Source organism: Corvus hawaiiensis, chromosome 3 (genome assembly GCF_020740725.1).
Source record: "Corvus hawaiiensis isolate bCorHaw1 chromosome 3, bCorHaw1.pri.cur, whole genome shotgun sequence".
NCBI lineage: Eukaryota > Metazoa > Chordata > Aves > Passeriformes > Corvidae > Corvus > Corvus hawaiiensis.
The window spans coordinates 54,783,684-54,806,514 of record NC_063215.1 but is presented as its reverse complement, the minus strand read 5'-3'; the positions used below and the strand labels follow the sequence as shown (position 1 = coordinate 54,806,514).

General features: G+C 36.9%; 1 protein-coding gene and 1 long non-coding RNA gene across 4 annotated transcripts in view; one reads left to right on the top strand and one right to left on the bottom strand.

Annotated features, from left to right (window-relative positions):
- Positions 1 to 7,483: 7,483 nt before the first annotated feature.
- Positions 7,484 to 15,134, bottom strand: CENPW (centromere protein W). Its single transcript, XM_048299056.1, has 3 exons — positions 14,971 to 15,134; positions 10,094 to 10,207; positions 7,484 to 8,437 (listed from the first exon to the last, which is right to left on the bottom strand). The coding sequence occupies exons 1-3, from the start codon at positions 15,058 to 15,060 to the stop codon at positions 8,411 to 8,413; spliced, it is 231 nt and encodes a 76-aa protein (XP_048155013.1). The 5' UTR covers positions 15,061 to 15,134; the 3' UTR covers positions 7,484 to 8,410.
- Positions 15,135 to 15,337: 203 nt separating this feature from the next.
- LOC125324059 overlaps positions 15,338 to 22,831 on the top strand; it is a 65,656-nt gene continuing 58,162 nt past the window's right edge. For 2 of the 3 annotated variants that reach the window (XR_007202782.1, XR_007202781.1), the window contains exon 1: positions 15,338 to 18,287. This is a non-coding gene — a long non-coding RNA (uncharacterized LOC125324059). Of the gene's footprint in view, positions 18,288 to 19,282; positions 19,749 to 22,831 lie in introns of those variants that run through there. The other variant, XR_007202780.1, reaches the window with a different exon arrangement.

The following is a 22,831-nucleotide window of genomic DNA, read 5'->3' as shown; positions in this document are numbered from 1 at the left end:
TAGGTAAAAAGGATTGACAGTGTATCTTGTATTGAAACTACACTCATTGTTTTGCTCAAAACATTATATTAACTTCTAAAGATGCATTTTCAATGTAGTGATTAGTAACATGGTGGTACTGATGTACGAAGATGAGATCCATACTGTAACTGCTAAGTTTACTCATAGAAAATATAGACTTCACATCAAACAGCAACGACATAAAAATAATTTATGTTGAATGCAAAAATTACGGCTCTAAACACATGACTTTTATTAAAAGTAGACTTCCTCTGTAAGACAAGCATGTAAAAATTAAATTAACTCAGAAATATTTTGTTACACAAATTATGTCTCAAACATGGTCCACATTTCTTTTCAAGAGGGATGCAGACGAGTTAAACTTACTAAGCTTTAAAAAATACTACACATAATCTACACATCATCATTTTACATGGAATTTGCAAGAGAAAACATGAAAAAGCTGGTATTTCAAAGGTGTTTCTTTACGATCAGGAGTAGCTTGCTCATTTGTGCCATAACTTCATATTGCTATTTTTTAAACAAAGGTATTGTACAATTTATAAAGTCCGAGTTTTAGTACAGCTTTTAACATTTGGCTTCTAATTTTTAGAAGTTTTCTCAAAAGAGTATATATTCCTCAGAGAAAAAATATTTAAAAAATTAAACACACCGGTTTTAAATCAATAATTAACACAGTACATAATAAATTGTTTATATTTACATTGGAGCTGATGCTTTCTTCTTTATTGCTACTAAGGAGGGCAAAAAAAGAGCTTTATTTGAAGGAGGGGGGAATATTTACACAAGTTTTAAGCAAAGGCAACAGCATTGCTAACAAAGGTTCATCCCAATTGTCTCCCCAAAGGATCATGCAAGTTTGGTAAGCAAGATAGAGCATTTCCTTCACTTATGCTTTTCTCAGTTTAAAGCCTGCTACTTGTTAGCATTATTGCTTATGTTCCAGTACAAATGCTCTGCAGCACCACAACCATCCTCTCCTCTCCTCTTTAGCATTGAACTTAGGGGTTGGAAAAAGAGAAACAGAAAATACTGGGAAGAAACTCTGCTTAGTCTTCAAAATCAAGAATATTAAGAATGTTATGGAAACTGGAGGACTCCACTGGGAGGTGAGTCATAATTGAATTTTCATGCTTGAATAAAGAAATATGATATCAAATATTTAGCAAAAAAACCTTTAATCTAGCAGCCCATGTAGTTAGCAAAAAAAAACCCCAAAGAAAACAAACAAAAACCACCAAAACAAAATAAAAACAAAACCAAATGGACAAAAATGTAAAATAATCTACCAAAAATCCTCTCCATTCTCAAAGAGAGAGTAGCCCGATATTTTACATTGATGGGTTCTTCAGAGAATAAAAGAGCCCCAAGGCTAAGTTCCATCTGGGTCTTATGTATTAGAAAATAGCTAGAATTTCTGAACTGAAAAAACCCAAGCTTTATAGAGATTTAAAATTTATATGCATAATATTTAGTATGTACAGAGGAAGGCTTTACACATCAGAAAAAATGTTTTAAACTACGGATAGTAGACACAAAATAATACATTCTTGGTAATTTCTAAGACATCAATTTAAAGATACATGGCTTCCTGCTTCACCAGGAGCTTCAGGGAAAAAAAAGAGAGCCATTATTAGAGTCTTCCTTAGAAGAAAGGAGTATGCAGCTTATCCCATCCTCTCTTTTGAGTGTAAGTTGGGCAAGCAAGAAGAAAGAAAAAAACACATTAGCAGAAATATCCAAGGTACAATTCAGTTCAATACATGAGCGTTTGTTTTGGAGAAGTTCAGTGTAATTAAGTATCCATTCTACCCAAGTAAAGATGATTTGGAAAGGTGTTTTCTTTTTATTTCCAGGAAAACCTTGCAGAAGATGCTAGGTTCATGAAAATAATAAGCCAAAGTAAAACTGCTGTGCTTGCACTTGTCCTGTGTTTTTAATATTGCATATTCCTCCAACTCTTGGCCATAGCTGCACTGACAGCTAGATGTTTAGCAAATAAGAAAAGTTCAACAGAAGGTGCAGTAGCATGAACAATAACATTAATAAAATTTGCGTTCACAGGTTCAAACCTACAGTACAATTAACAGCTTCTCAAGGCAGTAAGCTATTCCATGTTTCGTTGAGACTGAACTTCAAAAATTGCAGTCAACAAGAAGCATCATTAAACCATGGATCTCCTTGCACAGTCCCACAATGTGTGTGTGTTCCTGCTACACGTATACAGAAATATCTGTGCAGGTCACTGCAGGTGACCACACACTGCAACAAATTGCCCAGAGAGGTTGTGGAGTCTCCCTCACTGGAGATGTTCGAGAACCATCAGGACACAATCCTGTGCCACGTGCTCTAGGATGACCCTGCTTGAGCAGGGAGGCTGGAGCAAATGACCCACTGTGGTCCCTTCCAACTTTACCCACAATGTGATTCATTCTGTGAATACTAATGTGCCTTCAAAAAGGATTGAAAGTTAATCCATCCTTTTGGCAGTACTGCTTTTAAATGTTGTCACTGCCCTAAAATAAACTTTCAGTGTAGCTCTCCAGTCTTACCCAGAAATGGAAAGGGTAACAAGCAAAACAAAAGACAAAGGAAGACAAAGTTTTGTCCACTTCTGAATTTTCAAGGTTTATTCCATATGAACCTGTGGGAAAAATTTCTAAAATAGGCTACAGGTAAAGTATCATCAAAATTAATTACTGTGTGGAATTCTGGTGGCAATTTAGTAAGATATCCCATATCTTTACTAGAAAAAGTTTTAGAATATTGTTACTTAGACTACATGAAAGCTACTGCCTTCCATTACCAAGACCCAATCCTTTAAATGTGGAAAATGTGTGAGCCCACACTTCACTTGTTAAACTTCAACATGAAACACAAATGGTGAAACTACAGAAACAGAAGAAATTACCTGGCCAACCTTAACTATGTCACACGCTTATCCTTCCCTTTTCTTGACTGCTCTTTTTTTTTTAATTACTTTTTTTTTACCTCACTTTTAATTCTAGCCTATCTTCAGGAATCACTAATATTTAAACAGTTGACCAATTTTGGAAGCAGCATGATACACACATAATTTCCTCTGAAGAGTAAAAATCAACTAAAGAATTTAAACATTTAAGTGTAATCCACCATCACTTTGGTAACTTTAGCTTTTACTATGTGAATAACAGCTTCGACAGCTATGACTAGAGGCTTGTTTGTACTAAGATTTCAGATATGCAATAGAATTTTAAAAACTAGTTTACCTGTTACTTAAATGTTTTCCTTTATCTGGATTATTTATAAAATTTGCAACAATTCATTAAAACTTTTTATGTAATATAATCTATGTGTGTACTTACCTACTGAAGTTGAACAAATAAAAACAATTCACATTAGGCTGTCAATTTTAGAGGTCAGCACCAATACAATTACACCAATTTAAATCTGATATAATGGACTGGAAACTCCAGCTAGTCCAACTCTATCTCTGACTGCATTTATTTGGAAGCATTTGCCCTTTATAAATTTTAATTTAGGATTTCTCCAATTACCAACATACCTTTCTGTTTTCTACATGCTTAGGAAACAAAATAGGAGTATTTCTGTAGAGCTTGACCTAGTGCCAGAAGGTTAAGAGCAAACCAGTGATGGAGGAAGTGTTCTTGCTTTTATTTAACTGCTGCAGTCACGTTATTATCGGGTAGTAAGGTTGTGTCTACTTTTGGGGTTTTTTAAACCAGAAGTTACTTTAGGGCTGTTTAGGTGTTTTTCTACACTTCACCACGTTCTCCATGCCCTGAAATCATTCCTTCAGGAAAGTGACCTTCTCAGTAAGAAACTTGATCTTACAGGTATCAAATGACCTGAAAAGATCTTTCAGCAGTTTGGTCAGGATAACAATAATAACCCAGCCCACAGGAGAATATTATGTATCAAAGCCCATGTAAATTTGATGAATGTAGACTGCAAAGAAACTGACAAACCCCCAACATTGTTCACCAAACAGTAAATGAATGAACTCCAACTGATTGTGTCCGCAGAACCATGAACTGTCAGGTGGGAAGACTCTTTAACTTCTTCAAAAAGATGCAATTCTGTATTTAGCACAACAAAAATGCTGTCAGTATCTTCTCAGCCTAGAACTGAAACTACTCAAACATGTAAGAAATTTGTTTTACTGTGCTCTTTTACCATATTCAAGTAAGCTATCACAGCAGCTACATTAGCATTACAGTACCATTAAAACACATGAAGGCAGCTATATGCCAATACATATACTTAGTACATGATAAGGTACATATTGAACTGAAAAACAACTATTGCTTTGAAACATTCTAATGAACTTGAGTTTGACACATATGTCACAGCTCTGGAAAAAGGAATTTTGATTTAATGTAATCAGCATTTTTATTTGAAATACAAGTCACACCCTCTAAATACATACTCGTAAGTCACCTCAGAACCCTATGCATTTAGGGGTTACATGCCCTATCATTAGTTGTTCTAAACTGATAAAGACTAATAGAATGCCAAGTCAGCAAGTCAGCCAATAGGAGTTGTAAGTTTCATAGTTAAGGCTGCTAAGTAAGCAATGTCTTGTACAAGAATTTCCTTCATAAAACTGCACATAGAACATATGTGTTTCTAAAAATGAGGGTATGTTGTACAAATAACCATAGACCTCTAACTAAGAAAACTACAGGATACTGAAACATTAAGCTTCGAATAAAGAAATATCTTCAAGATCCTTCAAAGTCGTGCTTATCTTTCACCCTCTCAGCATGGATCATCCTTTTTTTGATGTGATTGGCATTTTTTCTTTTTAATATTAATTGCCCTACATACATCAGCAGTGTAGTCTTCGTAATCTTCAAAAAATATCTGGAAGTGTCACAATCTATAGCATACTTTTTAGTAGGAATAAGCAGAATACTTTCTCTAATGGAAAGTTACTACAGGGAAAAAGTTTTCGCTCTATCCCCACCTTATGGCTAGAAAAAGAATTTTTCTATTACAGCATACATATTTCTGAGTTTATTATTCCTTTACTGTATGACTGTAACCAGAAAATACTATTTGTATTATGAAACTTTAAATTCTTTCTCAGCACTCACTTCTCCACATAAAAGCACAATGAAACTCCAAGGCATGAATGTCCTCTATAGCACCTGTGTTGATTTTCTGACTCAAAACAACAGATCCAACTTTACATTCAAATAAACAGTGATTATTGGGTCCTGACCCATCAAAGTATACAAGTTCATTTATTCCTGTTGACACCATCACAAGTTAGGTCCGTAGATCTAACTTTCACCGACATACCATTCTTAACATTCACACTTTTTAGAAGTTTTAAATCTAATAATCAGGTGATTTATACCACTCAGAAAATATTAAACTTACAGGCTCTACAAAATCAAAGCACAGTATGCATGAATGTATGCTGTGAGTGTGAGCTGGAATAGGGCATACTCCCCACCAAGAGACTTAGGCTGGCAAACAGCAGTCACTCACCAGTCACTCCTTAAGTGAAACAAAAATAGCAGCAGCACCACTCTCTTCCCTCAGTCATCTGCTGATCAATAAACATTTTCCTTCTTTTTTTGTGGCTCAATCAATTATGATACTACCCTGGCCCAGGGTCTAACACTAGACACATCAAAAGCTGAAAACCAAGACAAGGGCCACCAGAAGTACTTTCACCAAATTCTATTTCTTCGTTACTTTACTCCCTTTCATTGATGGTCAGAGTGAAAGGGCAGGGTAGGATGTGAAACAGAACATTGGGAAAGCTGCAAAGCGAAGAGAGTAGAAAAAATGGATGTCTGAGTGAGCCTTTTATTTTTTAGGACATCCATCCTGCTTTCTGAGGAAATGAGTTATAATTGTATTGACAGAGCACCTCTTCTTCCAAAAAGCTCTTGAATCTTATGTTTAAAACCAAAGGAAATTCAATATTGAGTCAGTTGTTTCAGAACTATAAATTTCCCAAGGTTTCATGAAAACAGCGGAGCACCACTGTGACTCTTCCCTCAAAAATCCTTGCCTTTTTCCTCCTAATGGCAAAGAATCAACACAGGAATTCTAATAACACAACTTCATTAGGCCTTCTGCTACAGACCTAGTTTAAAAAAACATTTTATAGAACTACATGCTTTGATACTTCGTCATTAAATACAGACATGGCAACATGAATAAATTATCACTGTAACCTCCAAGTTTATATTAATTGTAAGTGTTGATGGGTAGACAATACTACTGTAAGCTTTAATTTTAAAAATCCAGTAAGAAATACTGTGTAGAGAAGAGACTCTAGGTATATAGATGAAGGAGAACAGAAGAGCTGCCAAATAGGAATATAATTAACCTTATGGTGAACATTCAAGAAGATAACAGAAAAACACAAAAGCATTTTATGTTTCTAAAAGCTTAAGCCCACTGTATCGGCCCCATTAATTTTCAGTAAGTATTTATTTGAAGTTTAGGAGAGAATCCTGAATACCTGCCAAGCTACCCAGGTCTTCTTAATACCTGCCTGCTCCAGATATTACAAAATATTCACAATGTACTATCAAAAGTCCCTCTCCTATTAAAAAGGGGCAGCTTCTTAACCATGAATACAGGCCAAAACCACTGTACAAAATATTTTAAAAGTACACTGGTGGTTGGTTTTAACCCTTCCTTGCCTCCCCCAACAGAAGCTGATCATCAATCAATCTACTACATGAGAATGAGAATATTCCACTAAGATCAGAGCGGATCTTAATCCTAGAAAAATCAAAAAAGGTAAAGTGGACATCAAAACAAGTTCCAAAAGAAGCTATAATTGTACAATGAGGAAAGGTATGTGATTATACAAGACTGTAAGCAAATATTTCAGGGAAAATTAAGAAAAAACATTTCTAACTAAGGAAAATCTAGTGTTGAAAGAAAAATGTTAAATTAAAGACAGTAACTACAAATAAAAATATAAACACCTAGTCAGATCTTCCTTATTCCTGAGAATGTACTTCGTATTATTAAGTCCAAATATCCTCTATATGTGTATGTTCTTGGCCTTCTTTGTGGATTCCAAGGGAGAAAGAGAAGAAAATGCAGAATAAAGAATCTAGTCAACCTTTACAAGAAGCCGAATGCACTAAGCTCTGTGAGCCAAGTAAAGCAGGAGAGCAACCCTTCCTTCCTTTCTGCATACTGGAAGAGGATGACTTTTCAAAGGTTATACAGCATTTCAAAAAGTACATGGACATGATATGAAATTAAAAGTACTAGCATTGCTACAGTTTCTTTAGACTACAAAAATATTTCTGAAATGCAATTTTTTTGCTGAGTTTCTAGAATATACTTGGTAAGGTGTCAAACAAAATTAGACTACTCAATACATCATGCTTTTAAAGATTCTTTAAGAATAGCTCACTGTGCATATCAAGGATCAGCTACCATATATTCCACAAAACTGTGCTATCAGCTCGAACTGTGAGGTTCATCTATACCTTTATTAATATTTATTAAGCGAAGTATTCCATAAATGACTACAAATATCAGAATAGGAACAGAATATTATCTTAATTTAAGAAGACATTTTTATATAATGTACATTTCCAGACTTCTGACAAGTTAGCATGACACTCAGAAGGGGGAAGGAAATAGCTCGACATTCAGGGCAACTTATCTTTGTTATTTTTATAAGATCTGACTTTGAAAACATCAGCTGTGCCAGATCTTTTCTTTTCCATAAACTGTGCATCTGTCCACACCAACTGAATTACAGACCACCAAGTTGTCTCATACACCACATCAAACAGGTCAGCTTAATTGTTCAGACCATGATTCAAAATAACAACTATGTATTCTTTCCCCAGAACACAAGTTTTAACCTACTTTTCAAAGTAATTTTAAAATTATCAAGACATAAATAAACTGTAGACAAGGTATTTAATACACTTGTTTCTACAGTGATTGTTTTGAAAGCCATAATTTTGTTTAGCTAGTATATCTGCTCCGAACTGCACAATCTATACTGGATTTAGTGAAACCTGTGGTGGTTTTTTTTTTTTTTTTACTACCCCTTAAGAAGTTTCACACTTTTAATAATAAATGCCACATTGTGCCCAAAGAGTATCTATGGTACAAGCATTCCTCCATCATTATGAAAAAAGGTACATCAAAAGTCTTAAGTGACAACTGACAGACATTTTTAAATTATTCATGAAGTGTATGAAAATATACATTCTAAGATTTTTAATTTTTTTTTTTTTTTTTAAGAAACGTAAAGATAGTCAGTCAGGAGATAGATGTCAACAAAACTACATCATTCCACAAGTGCTAAAGCTGGCTCACAGTATAACTCAAGTTAGTTAGAAAACATTGAAAAATGTGCTTTCAAGTTCCAGTGGTCTGTTTTCTAGCCTCTGCTTTTCTTTAAAATAACCTGCAAAGAAAGAAAAAAAAGTGTATTTATCAATACAATTCAGGCAGCAGGAAGAGATTCAAAACTATGCTGCTCAGACCAAAGGTTCACCTGGCCAATATGTTTCCAAGAGCTGAGTTGCCAAGGGTAATATTCTAGGGAAAATACTAGAAATAAAACAAAAGCATACAAAAAGATTTCACATTTCAGGTTTTTGGTTTGTTTTTTTTTTTTTAAGCAAGAACACTCATAAGCAAGAATTCTGTAAAATAGAAGACTTATTTTGAAAATTAATGCTGAGAAATGGCAATAGTGCTGTTGAGCCATCAGTAGATTCCTTGAAGTTCTTACCCTGTTGGGCCTAGACAAAAGATAAAATAAGGCTTGCAATAATACAGCTATTACGCTCAATTTTTGTTTGCAATGTCTGATTTCTTTCTATATCAAGAGTGCACAGACCTTTGGAAGGACATTTTTTGGTTGGGAATTTAAATGGAAAAATGAACTTCAAAGCCCAAGTAGGACTGTTTAAGTGTTAAAATTATTAAAATACAGGCAGTTTTTCCTTTCTTCTCATCTTTAAAAAATAAATGGAGCACAAAAATGTTCAAATAGTGTTAAGATTGCAGTTAAAAATAAACTATGTGTACAACTCCAACTGCAACATTCACTTGGCTACCCTATATATCCTGTATATGTTTCTGTTACTATAGTAATAGAAAAGATTCAAACTAAACCTTTCAGCAGAAGGAAAAAAAAATAGTGAAGATAAACAGAAGCCACAGGACCAAAATATCAGGTAACACCAAGTTTTGTCCTCCCAATTTGCTCAGCAGGAGAAGGCGGTTAAAGTGATAAATTAAAGAGACTGAATTCCTTCAGGACACCAAGGTAAAGCAGACATATCCTAGGGAGTGAAATGAGCTACAGAATACAAAAGGATTTCAGTCATATTTTGACACTAATTCTTTCTATGCAGACAAAGCTGCATAACACCTTCCTCTTTCCCTTCTTTTGCATGTGCACAAAACTCACCGTGCTCTGCAATGCAGCAAATTCCTTCTTCACAGAAGGAATACAGCAATTTTTGTTATGCTGAACTACCCGTATAACAATCCACAGTCTAATTCTCCCTCAGTTCTTTCCTTGCCAAATACATCACACAAAAGTATCTGTTCGTTCAAGAAGTACCCACACAGTGCTGCAAGAATCCACTACAAACTTATTTCAGACTGAGCAGGTAAGAACTGAAGGTGTCAGAAAGATATTTGAATCTCTCTGAAGTATTTCTCACTTGCTCCATAAAGCTTCACTTGTATCACTGAAGTTAAGACAGCTTGCTTCCTCAATGTAGTGTCAGCTGAAATAAAGATCCTCCAACTCTGCACTGCCTTTCAAGCCATGAAGCCTTGCTGGTAGACCATTTTGTAGACTTACCCATATATTGAAATTATGACTTTAAACAGGGAATAATCAAGAAAAATTAGGTTATATTTAATAGGGCAAGGAGAGTTAATTAGTTGTCTTGGTAACAGTGAATTTTGCCAATGATGAACTAAAGAATACAATTTGGATTACAAATCAAAAATCAACTTTAGCACAGAATTTTTTTGTATATGCTGTCATAATACATTTTACATTACACAAAAAAGAAAAATATGAAAAGTGTTTTAATACCTTTGCTGCAGATATGGTGTGCTCGGGTTTAATTATTTTACTTTTATTCTCAAAAGCATTTGTCCTGGCTTCTTCTGCTAGCCGGTGGAGAAAAACTAAGAAGTTCAAATGAACCTTTAAAATGAAGAAGAAAAAAAAAAATTATTCAAACTGTTTAAACAGAGTTTGGTTTTTTAGAGGTTCATTGTTTGCAACAGAGAATCTGCATTAGACTGCTTCCAAATTCCTTAAAGGTGTTCTCAGAAAAAAATGTGTCACTTGGTTCAAGTCTCAGTAAATTTCCAAGACATTCCCTTCCTACAAGATTCTTGTAAATAGAGTTTAAATTTAGTATACTTAAATCATAGAAGTGTTTTAGAAATGATCACACAAACCACAACTGATCTGAGAGGAATCAATCTGATTTTTATTAGCAGTTTTTAATAATAAAATGTAAATATAAATATCAGAGAATTAGGAGTCTTTTTGCTTACAAGTGAATATAGCCAGTTTTCAGTAACTACAACAGCCAGACTTTTATGAACAGCAAATTCATCCCTGCCTAATTGCCAAATGGACTACAGACAAGTTCAAGGACTTCTGCCCCTTTCCAGTGTAAAGGGACATTGACATTAATTTCTCCAGAACGTGGAGTTCTCCAGTGTCAGAAGGTTCCATCCAATTTTTCCCAGCTCATCACTTAGCCTTTTTACATTAAAAGAACTGGTTGGGCAGTATTCTGTTCCATACGGAATGCTGTTCTGCTAATACAGAGGCAGGAAAAAATTGCAGCAGGTAAGGAAGGAACTGTTCCAGCTTGGACTAAAACTGCCAGCTAATAGCACCTTTGTGTAATAATTAATCAGGGACCTATAATACAAACCTCTAGCATTATACAGACATTATGTGAACTATTTTAAAAGTCCAACCAGAAAAATTGATAATTGCACCTTTTGTAAACTAAACTTTCCAACAACATTACCTCTGCTATGTAAAGTATACAAAAATACTTTTTCAATCAAGAGCTCAGAAAAATATTACTGAAGTATATTAAAATTTTACTTGTATGAATAAGGTGACGTATTTATTCTGCCATACCTTATCTGCAAAGCCTGGAAAAATATAACACGGAAAATTACAAATTAAGAGTTTACAGGAAATACTTTGGCAGCGGGTTTGCAGCATAAGAAACCTGTTACATGAAACTCTGTTCATATGACAAGCAGTTTAGGTGGTTTTTTTAAATATCCTGAACTAAATGAAGCCAGAGTGCAATAGATAAATTTACATAATATTTGACATCATTTGGAAGCATCTACTACACAAAAAGCAGATGTTCTTGCAGATTTATTTCACAAAATATAAAAGCCACTTTAGAACCAGTCTTTAGTTACTCACACAGAAATCAACTCCAAGAGAATCAAGCAGTGGCACTAAAATAATGTTCAACATTAGAACTCTCATTATTAAACTTATCAACATGGAGATTAGATTTCTGGAAACAACCTGGAAGAGAAGTGAGAGGTGGAAGAAAAGCTTCTATACTTGCATTTCCTTCTTCTGAGATACCTAAAGACAAAAGTGTTAATTTTAAAATTGCCTTTAAAAACTGCATCTTCTCTCAGAATCACTGTACCTTTATATTCCTAGTTTCAAAATGAATTGCTGCATGTGGAAAAGCTTCCCCTGTACTCCAATAGATTTAAACAGTCACATAACTAAAATTGGAACATTCCACAACAGAGCACACAGGTTAATAAATATTCCAGGTGATTCAAGGCAATTGAGAAAGGCTGGCAAAAGGCAGAATGACTGAATACCATGAATAGGACAGTTACTGACAAGTAGCTAAGCAATACTGTATTTGTTTAAAGACATTGCTTTACTACATATTAACTTATTGTCCTTTGCATAAAATTTAAAAAGTTTTGAACTAACGACTCATGAAACTCACCTAACAAAACAAAATGTTTACGTTCCAGAAAAGAAAGGCTGCAAAATTTTAAGAACATATGTAAAAAATTCCTAATACTCTTTACACAGCAATTTCCACACACCTGTTCCAAAGAACTAAGGAATAGCAGGAACAACCGCTATAATTTTGTTTTACTGCCATAACTTAAAAACAATTCTTTAGACTGGTATTTCATCTTCAACATACACTTATTAATCATTCTATGGTGATAACATATTTAAAACAGGCCATTCACTGCAGTACTTTAAGCTTTTCCTGCAATGGAAACACACACATACCCTTCTAACATAAAAGAAGCAGCTGAGATCCTGCTTTTCTTCTATAATTACAAGCTAGAACAAAGCTTGCATATTTTCTTCTCTGACCATTGAGGGAATATCTGAGCCTCAGTACTAAAATCTTTACCTCTTATTTTCGAAAAGAGCCTTGAAAAAACCTGAAACACTATTTGCATCTCTTCACCCAAAGATATTATCGTACTCCTTCAAAAAAACAAAAACAGCTTCCTGAGAAAGGCTGACGAAATTTGATACCTACACTATGCAAAGAGATAGATGTTAACACTTAGGAAACAGGTTCTGACAAAGCCTCAGATTTCAAGAAGAGACTTGATCAAAAGTGAAGAAGAAACCTCATTTAAGTATTTAACAAAATTATCTGAATTCTTATGGCTTTCAAACTTGTAAGTTACTATCATGTAAGAAGACATTGGTTTATCGAGTAAAAATAATCACTGAAGGTCAGGGAAAAAAGAAAGCAATCTGATTTTCTCCAAAGGCAGGCAGACCACCTTACTGGAATGGGCACATACTGCAGTATATTCAAACATAAAGCATGGATCATTCTGGAAGATAGCCCAGAAACTGAACTAGCACTTTTCTCATACTTCCCTTGAGAAGACATAAGCTCTCTGCTCGAAATGTGTATGGCTCCATCTTGTTAAGACAGCTACTATATAAATTTCTGACCTATGCAATCTAATCACTCTTACAGGGTTTGCATAGAATAGAAAGGTACTAGAAAACATACTCTCAAAATTTGTTACTTGTCTTACTATACAATAAACTCACCAATCCTTTTTTTTTTTTCCTAAAAGAGGCATAATTTCAGCTGTATTGATTATTTAGCCATAAAAATAAAAATCTAAAGAGGTGTTAGACATGTGCCTAGTTGAAGAACACCATGGACAACAACCACACCTGGACATTCCTGTTTAAAGGTAAAATAAAAAAGCCAAGCCTTGTAACATAAAAGGCTGTGTAATTTGACATCAGCAGAAGAGATAATCTAAGTTTCTATCACATTATTAAAATTTATTCTGATCCCATCCTTTGTGTTGCAATGAACATTTGCATAGCCATATTTTAAACTACACCTGATTGTTGTTGTTTATAAGTTTCAGTCAATTCAATTCACTAACTGTCTGGGCAGCTGAGAGAACTTTAGTGCCAGGACCAGGAGGAGATGGGAGCCAAAGGCCAAGATTTGGAGGGATGTCTCACTTACCCCTTTTCAGACAGCCACACTACTTTGAAGCCAAATTTTCATTACCCTGGAAACACAGACCAACTGTTACCAAGGATTAAAAAAAAAAAATGTGTGATTGTGTGAGTTTGATTAGTTGACTACTGCATTCCACTGAGTAAGCTTTGAGTAGGTCTGAGCATGAGTAGCAAGGGGCCAGGTCTTTAGCCCATAAAAAAAATCCAAAGGTAGCAAAAACATTGAGAAGAGATCATATTTTTATTAGGTCCATTAGAAAAATATTTAATGTTTACATTCAAATCTAAATACTCTCATGTAATTACCATATTCATTCATTTTAATCTCATATTTCTTATTTTAATTTTTTACGTTCACATTTAGCTTCATATATGCAGATGCCAATCTTCAAGATGCTGCAAGACACAACTTTTATACACATACGAAACATGGACTTACAATTCAAGTCAGGGACCGTACTAGTATAGAGCATGTGTTAATGCTTTAATGCTCTGAGAGCCACATGCATTTGTAAACAGGAGGACATTACTTCAAAGAGCATCTTTTTTTATGCACTTTTTTTTTCAATACAGCAACTACCACAAGCTCTCCGGAGGTCAGGTTTCCTTGTTGTAGTCAAATAGTTTCTTGGTGAGACAAACCCTACCTGTGCAGCAAATCCCTTAGAGCGGGTGAGAAGCAATTCAGCTTTGCTGGCCTCAGTTTTTGCAAACTTGGCTCTTTTATCCCCACCTTTTCGGCAGGAGTTTTTAAACTATGATCAGGACCCCAACACCTTATTGAATTACTAACAAGTCTTGTCATCCCACAGTTTGGGGCAGAGACTACTTAGATGGCCTTCTAAAAACCTATGAGCATTCAAGATGCCATAGCAGCTTAGAAACTCATTGATCACAGCTCAGCTGTCTACCTGTACACCGAACTGATCTACACAAACAACAAACATCTGCATCCAGCAGCCACATAATCCAAACTGCTATTTCTCGGTGTGTCTACTCCAAACTTTTCGAACATCAGTGTGTACATGGAGTGACGCAAGAGCCATGCATCAAGCCATCCCTGAATCCCCAAGAGCACTGCCAAGGACCTACAATACCTACACCAGCGAAGCGGAGCGCGACAATCTCTACTTCGCCGTATTTTCTTAGACAGACCAATCGTCTATGTCTCCCCAAGCTTTGCCTCCCCTCTGCCTGGGGGTCCCTGGAGAAGCACCATTAGCAGTAACTTTGACATCCCGTCACAGCCAAAGTGCTCCAGTGCGCACAGTTCAGAACATTTAGGGAGTAAGCGTCCCTGTTTGGGGCTGGCTGCCCCCGGGGCACCAGCGCAGCTGCCGCCATGGACAAAAGCAGGAGCGCTCCCGGACTCGCCGGGGCAGCCGCAGCCTCGCCTCTCCCCCACCCCTCTCCTTCCTCACCAGCAGGTCGGCGTTCGCCGCCAGGCGTAACTGCGGCTTGTGCTTCTTTATTATTTTCCGCAAAGTGCTGCGGGGCGCCGTGCGCTTCATCCTCCTCCTGCTTTCCTTCCTCTCCTTCCTCTCCTTCCTCCCCCTCCTCCCGCGCTCCCGCCGCGCCGCCCTCCGCTCCCTGCGCCGTTCGAATCCGCCGCCCTCGCGCAGCCGCGCGCGCCCGCCGTGACGCAACTTCCCAACGGCCGCGCGCGGCACCGCCCCCGCGCCCCGCCCCGCCCCGCCCCTCGCGCCCCTCCCCGCCGCGCGGCGGGAGCAGCCGGCGCCTCCCGGGGAGCCGCGGCGAGGAGCTGCGGCTGCGCGGCCTGGGCCGCCGAGAGGCTGCGGGGAGAGCGTCCCGCCGGCCCCGCCGAGCGCGGCCCCGCCGCCGATGTGGCGCACGAGCGGGGAAAGGCGCTCCCCGAGCAGGTGCTCGAGGGACGGGCGGGTGCCGGTGGACACCGCCCCTGCCGTTCCCTTCGCGAGCCCCTCCGTGTCGGTCCGCTTCCCTTGCGAGCGAACCGAGAGCTGGCTTTGGACCTGGCTGTAGCGAGTCACCCAAGCCTCCCCCCAGGCCTTTTTAACGAAAAGGACGGGCACTGGAGCAGGCGGTTCCCCGACCGCCGCTCCCGAGCCCTCGGGCGAGGCCGCTGCCACACGCGGGGGTTTCCCGGAGCGCAGGGAGCGCGGCGCCGGTGAGAGGCAGCGGCAGGCGCGGCCCAGGCGAGCCTCGGGCTGGGGGGTTTAAGGTGGCGGTTGTCGGCCGAGCGTGATGTTACTCCTTGCCGCAGAAGCCGGGGGAGTTGTACAGCACGCTTGTGCCCCTTTGACAGTGTGACCCTGCTGGGAGATGGGGCAGGACTGCAGGACCAGGAGCCTAATTAGCACCATAATGTTGCACTGAAATGAGCCTAGAGTGATAGTTGCGTTTTGCGCGTAAATCGGGACAAAATCCTGCTTTAGTACACGTATGGCATTGACTAACTTGTACGCAGAAACACACACTGGTTCTGAAATCGGCCACCACTTCACGTGTCATCCTTCCTCCTGCATCTGTCCCTGCACTTCTTTAGCTGACGGATGCTGCTGACTGAAATACAGGTTTCCCCGCAGAGGGGCCCCTGTAGCTTGGCATTCTCAGTGTATTTGGACGGTGTGTACTTAGTTGGAGAAGGGGTCAGGATTTCATACTGAGGTATGGGTTTTTCAGCATATTTGTTAGCTTTTTTGGGTTTTTTTGGCCTATGGGACACTTGCAAATTTAAATGTCGGCAAGATATTGTCTTAATATGTTCAAAAGTATCAGCACCCAGATATGAATCAGTTTTATTGAAGTATGTTCTTAAGTCTGTATGATTTAGTATTTTAGTTAATTTTACAATATGCACAAAATGTAGTCCAGATAGAACTATGATATCTGACAGCAGGAGAGAATTTAAGATTTGCCAGTTCTTCATACTCCGTCAGATATTTGAAAATGATGCTTTGTTCTTTCAGTTTTGTCTGTCACTTGGCATTAATCGTCAACAGCAATGTTGATCTTAAAGTCAGGGTCTTAACATTTTTTTTCTGTGAAGGAGTAAGCACACTACCACGCAGAACGTTTTTGTTCAGTTTAATAATAATCACAGTTAATGGCTCAGCAGCACTGCCACAAGTAAACATTGGGGTTTTTTCGGCTAACCGAACGGCTCTGACTCAGGAGCTACATAGGGTCATATACTGTAGTGCTCGTAATATACACACAGAAACTTGCATCGGGATCAACAATAACTCAGCATGTCAACAGATTCAAATCTGCAGCTGGGATAGATCAGTAGTTCCACTGGACCTTATGTGAGCTGAGAACTGGGCCTTAGTATCTTGCACTGTTGGTGGGAAACTGGTATGGGCAAACATTTTACAAACTGTAAGAATTGCAAAGGTGCCTCTAACTGTAGGTCTAAAACTATTAAAATATACCACACAAATTTGAAACTGTGCGGTGACCTGTATAAGATGACAGATACAGAGACTCAAGACGAGTAACTATACCTTTTAGTCATGTGCTTGCTATGTAGACAATGACTGAATAATGAAATCTACTATTAAGTGTAATACTGTTAGAGTTTATTGGTTCTGATTTATATTTCTATAGATATTTATAGTGGACTAGGGGAGTTTTGTTGTTGTTTTTAGCCACAGAAAGTAGTAATTTAAAATGCTGACTCAAATCTGCATATTTACCATATTTCCTTACTTCTTAGGTTTTGAAAAAATTATGACAATAGTTACTTCAAGCAATTGATAACAGGTCAAATGTAGAAATAATAAATTATGGGTTCTGATTCACTGAACAAACATGAAATTCAGTATTTCAGATTTCTCCTTGAAATTTTATTTTAGGCTATTTATCAATAAATATTTCTGTAAAAATGATTTTAGTATCTTAATTTTAATACACAAATATTGTAGAAAAAGAAAAAATTGTACTTTTGCACATTATGCATTGCAATGGACAAAAATTATAAGTTAACTAAATAATTTTTTTTAAAATCACAAGGGTTTCAATTGTTTGGTCTGTATTAACACTGTATTAAATGAGGATTAATGATTGCAGTGAATCATAGAAAACAGCAACCTCATATTTGATTTTGAACGACTGTTTTCTTTCTGATAGACTCCATAATGTTCAGTTATAATATTATTAAATATTTGAATAGCTAAAAGAATAACTAAAATGTATTTTAAATTCATTATTTGACAGTTGAAATTGCTAATTTTTTCATGCTCATGTAGCTTTTTAAAAGAAGGCGATTCTGTGCCTTATAGACAGATTTTCATATTTTACCTGTTCAAAAGCTGCAGGAGTTTTTAATCCATTTTCTACAAGCAGTTGCCTTGTTTTCAAATAACGTTTCAAGAATTTCATATTTTTCTACTTCTTAGCAGTAGCAGTTTTAAAACACACATTAGTTCATTCTGTGAACTTCAGCTGCAGCACAGCATCTTCCCAGTTTTCCAGCAATACTGAACTGTGTTTTAGAATTAAAGGCATCATCTGGGACTGATGATTAGAGCAAGGAAAATTCAGCAATTAAAATAGTACCATCCAGGTCTGACTTCTTCAGGAAAACAGTCTTTTCAATTCTGTTTTTATTTATTTTTTTTTTAATACAGGCAATTTCAGTGACATTATTTTGTCCCTTTTGCTTCCAGATTATGTGGGTTTCTTGAAAACACTTCCATACATTTCAGCGTCTAAAAAGAGGCCAAGTTTGGGGCCATCACTGCTGAACTGCAAACCGGTAAACATTTAGTTCTCTGTTTCTGTAAGGAAAGAGATGAATTTAAAGAGTAATTCTATCCACTCCTGTAGTACACTGTAAGTTGACATAAGGGTAATATTTGGAAATGAAATTTAAAAGCCATGTGTCCTTTCTGTCCTGAAACTTTTATAAGCACATCCTAACTTGTTAAATTTGCTCTCCCCCTCTGTACTTCCTAACTGTTAGTTTAATTACTTTGTTTCTGGATCTTGACATTATCTTCAGTCAAATTCTTCATCAGCTCTTCATCAAGTCATAATTTTAAAGTCAATCTTCCCCCCAGAAATGCTGAAGAACTCAATTTAAAGCGTGTGATATCTTGAAATTAATAATCACATTTTATAAATTCTTGCTAAGCCAGAGGTCTCTCGGTTTCTTCTCTAGTCAGGTAGAGACTGTTAAATACTTTCTGGTGCTAATCCAGTTTCAGTGGTTGATGAAAGACTTTGAAACTTATCCTGGATATGGATGTCAAAGCCTAAAATCTTTTGATGTTTTCTTCAGTGATGAAAAGATATCTCTAAAACAGAACATAACAATTCAGCAAATGTAAACTTTTCTATAATGTGGTTGATAGGCTTGATCATAGTGATTGGGGTACACAGACTGACTCTCCTGTTACATTTGTATATTCTTTCTGTTGGATGTCAGGTGTGCTTGAATACTTTTGTAGAGAAACAGGAAAAGAGATAATACAAAGGAGCAAATTGTATGTTTTCCTCTCCTCTGTGAAACTTAAGAAAATCTCTTGCTTGAAAAAGAAGGGGGAAAGGCAATTTTAACAAGAAACTTTTGCCTTGTGGTTGTCATTATTGATGTAATGACAATCATTTAATTGCAGTAATAAATACTAGTCAAAACCGTGTTTAGCATTCACCTTTTATTTTCATGAAGAAAGGAGACAATTTTCTAGAATAAATTATATTCATTACTTTTGCTTTATTTATTTAGTTCTATTTCTATCTGTGTTTCAGGCCCAGAACAGTAAAAAACAAGAAAGGCAAAACATCATAAATTATATTTGAAATTCCAACTATTTGCTGATTATAAGGCTTACAATTTAAGCTTCAGTTTCATTTTTCAAGACATTCTGTGTATCAGCTCTCTGTACATCAGGTTCTAAGAACCTGTCTAAAGTCGGTTGACTTCCACAGGCCAGACACCATCTGTCTGTTGTGACTGCTTTGATTGCATTCATGAAATGAGTGTCATTCATACTGAAGCATGTAAATCACAGCTCAGCAATCACTCTTACCTTCACAGATATTCCTTGTGCACTTGACATGCCGTCAACTAAAAGTGTATCAGTTTCACTGCTTTTCATGTAATTTGATGCAGGATCACGTTGATGTATATGCCCATTACTTTATTAAATTATGTAAGAGGAAAATGTTTATTTTAGGTGTTTTCAATCAAAACCATAAAGATGAATAAATTACATGAAAAATAATTACTTCACATACCCACTTTGTCTGTGTTCATGTAAATTTTCTCATTATTTTTTTAGATTTGTACTTTATTTGCATTTTGTTCCTGGATCTAATACACCCATTTAATGCCAGTCATATTTCCTCCCCCAAATTCCAGAAGGAACAGAGTGTTACTCTCTTCAGATGTCATGCTTGCAATGACTACATACAAAGCAAAACGATCTTCCAGCACCTCTGCTCTGATCAAGTAATCCAGACTTGCCAAAAAAAACCCCTTCTTTCGGAAAATTTTGCAAACCTAGACAATATTCTGAAAAATGCCTGTTGTCTGCCTTAAAAATATATATTTTGTGCAAATATGTTTAAAACAGAGAAGAAAGGAAAGCACAAAATTCGATGATATTCCCCAGGATATTACTTTACTAAAAACTGGTCTAATTAGCATAACATGTAATAGTAATGGCCACCAATAAGGAACTCAAACTAAGGTTAATAGATGGATACTTATTACTCAGCTGCCAACTTTCTAATTATCAGGGAGAGCTGATCAGAGATGTTGACCACAAGAAGGCCTGAGCATGATTTTTCTCCACTTTGTTCTTCACATGAAGGGTAGTAACATCTTTTAGCCTCTTCTGCCACAGGGAGCATGGTTTTTTTCCCTGTTGACTTTTTCTTCAGTCGGAAGGAAACCCTAGAAGTGTGATATGCAACAGCATTTTTCTACCTCTTCACTGATTTCCTTTGGGTAATGTCAGCTCTGAAACACAAACTGATGTGCTATAGAGTGGTCTGCTTAGCTATACAACTTTCCACCAATTTTCTGGCCATGGGTGCAGAGGAAAATGGGTGATCACAATTTGAGATATCCCCACCTGAAGCAAAAACCTCTTCCTGATGTTTCAGATTGTCAGTAATCCTCAGCTGTCCTAAAGCTGAGCAGGAAGTGCTTGTTAGGCCACTGCAAATGAAAGATGCCCACTTCTTGGCTGGTACTGCCTCCATACCCCATGAATGTACTAAAAAAAGGGATATATGTGCATATTTGTTAATGTTAAAGCCAGTTAGAAAACTGATCAAGTCAAAAAACAAACACACTTAATGATATTTTTTAAATTAATAAATGGTAGGTGATAACCAGTGGGATGCCTGCCTGCCGGCTGGTTTGCCCCAGTACCCCTGATGATGGACTTCAGCAAACTAAATTCAAAGAGAACCAACACACAGGTTAGGTTTCAGATGAGGTGAATTGATTGCTGATTATTTAAATCCCACTTTTTGTGGCAGAAGCCAAGCCATAACATTATTGTTACGTGCAAACATGATAGAAAAAAAAGAAGAGTGGCCGCTGAAGTGAAGCAAGAATTTAAAGATTGACTTCAGAGTGCATGGAATACACCTGTATTACAATAGGAGTTGTCATTTGTGCACAAAGTTGGCATGTATTGTGCTGTCAAGAAGACAGGAGGAGAAAAAGAAATAATTTGTATTTATTTCTTTTACCATTGTAATCAATAAGGGAGTTAAAAAAGAGAACATTTCAGATAAAATGCAAACAATTTAAATAGGCTGTAATCAAAATGTGGTTTTTCCATGAAGATTTTCAGAAGTTATTTATTAACTGCCGAAAGGAATATACAATCACCTGAGAATGAAGTAATATAATTTATGCCGAACAGTTTACTGCCAATGGTTCCTTAGTGATCCACTTTCTTTAGTACGCAGACATGAAATCATTTGTCTTCAAAATTATGTTAAGAAATGAATGATCTAATACAAGCTATTGAGAGTGGGATGCAAAGTTCAACTACTTATTTTTTTTCTTTGAAAAGTGATTGAAAACATTAGGTTCGTATTAGTAAAAAATAAGCAATTTGTAGTTCTCCCTCTGGAGAACTACAGCATTACTCTTCAGTTTTCATCATTAAAGAAATGCTTGCATTTCTTTTGAGTGCACAGAAATCTTTGAATCTGTCATGCTTTCTGAAAATTCGCAAGCACCTTTTTTTAACAGCAATCATCAGCAGAATATAAACCCCTGTGAAACTATTCCAGATCTTATTGAGAATCAGTAGTTTTCTGAAGGTACCTAAATTAAAGTTTTAAAATGCTGCTGCTGTAGCATAAAGGAAGGAAAAGTACTTCTTCAGAGAGTATGGTGAAGTACAGGAATTACTAAATCCTTTTCCTTTCAGCTAGTTAACTGCTAATTTTATTCTTAGGAATGTAATTTTGGGTTTGGGGTTTTTTTTAATATCTTGCTATATAGTGTTTAGAAAGAAGCTTCAAATATTAATTATCCATTGAGCTAAAAATTCTTTCAATAGCTTAGGATCGTTCTGCCTTCTGGGGATAATAACATTTGCAGTTCCAAATGCAATTAAATGGAAGTGGTAGTTTACAGAGTGAAAGATAGTGTATATACTTCTTTGAATGTAAAACAACACCATAAGTATTACTTAAATAAATGTAACATTGACCACAGTTTTCTAAATAAACAGCTGCTGATACAATCTTTTTCTTTCTGTACAGAACAAATACACTTTCTTCAAACAGTGCTTGACACAAAGGAAAACAGCGAGGGTGTAACGCTTCAGGTTAATAAAACGAAAAGACAGCAGCTGTAGCCTTGCACAGAGGCAAGATGCTGCTCTCTGCTATAAGAAACTGCATCAGAACCTTAACCCAAGAATAACCATAGTGACTGTGGGGACGGGAAGCCATATCAAGTTTTCTTCCCCTGCCCTACAAGACTGTGTAAGCCTGTTGTTAGGAAGTACATACATGTATGTGGAAGCACCATAGCCAGTAGAACTGGTTTAGTAAACAGAGTGCAATCCTGATTTTCTAGCCACATTGAGGCTACCTACCTGAGCTTACATTGGGTAACTTAACTACCCACAAAGCTAATAAAAATATGTATTTTAAGCTGAAAGCCACACCTCTTGCGTCAGCACAAATACAACAAAACTAGTGCCACAGAGTGAATCATAACACAAATGCAAGATTTTTTGGAAGGAACATACTGTAATGTGAGCTGACACTTGGGAAACAGAAGTCAGCTCTAAGGTCTCTCATTTTTACCCCGGGTAT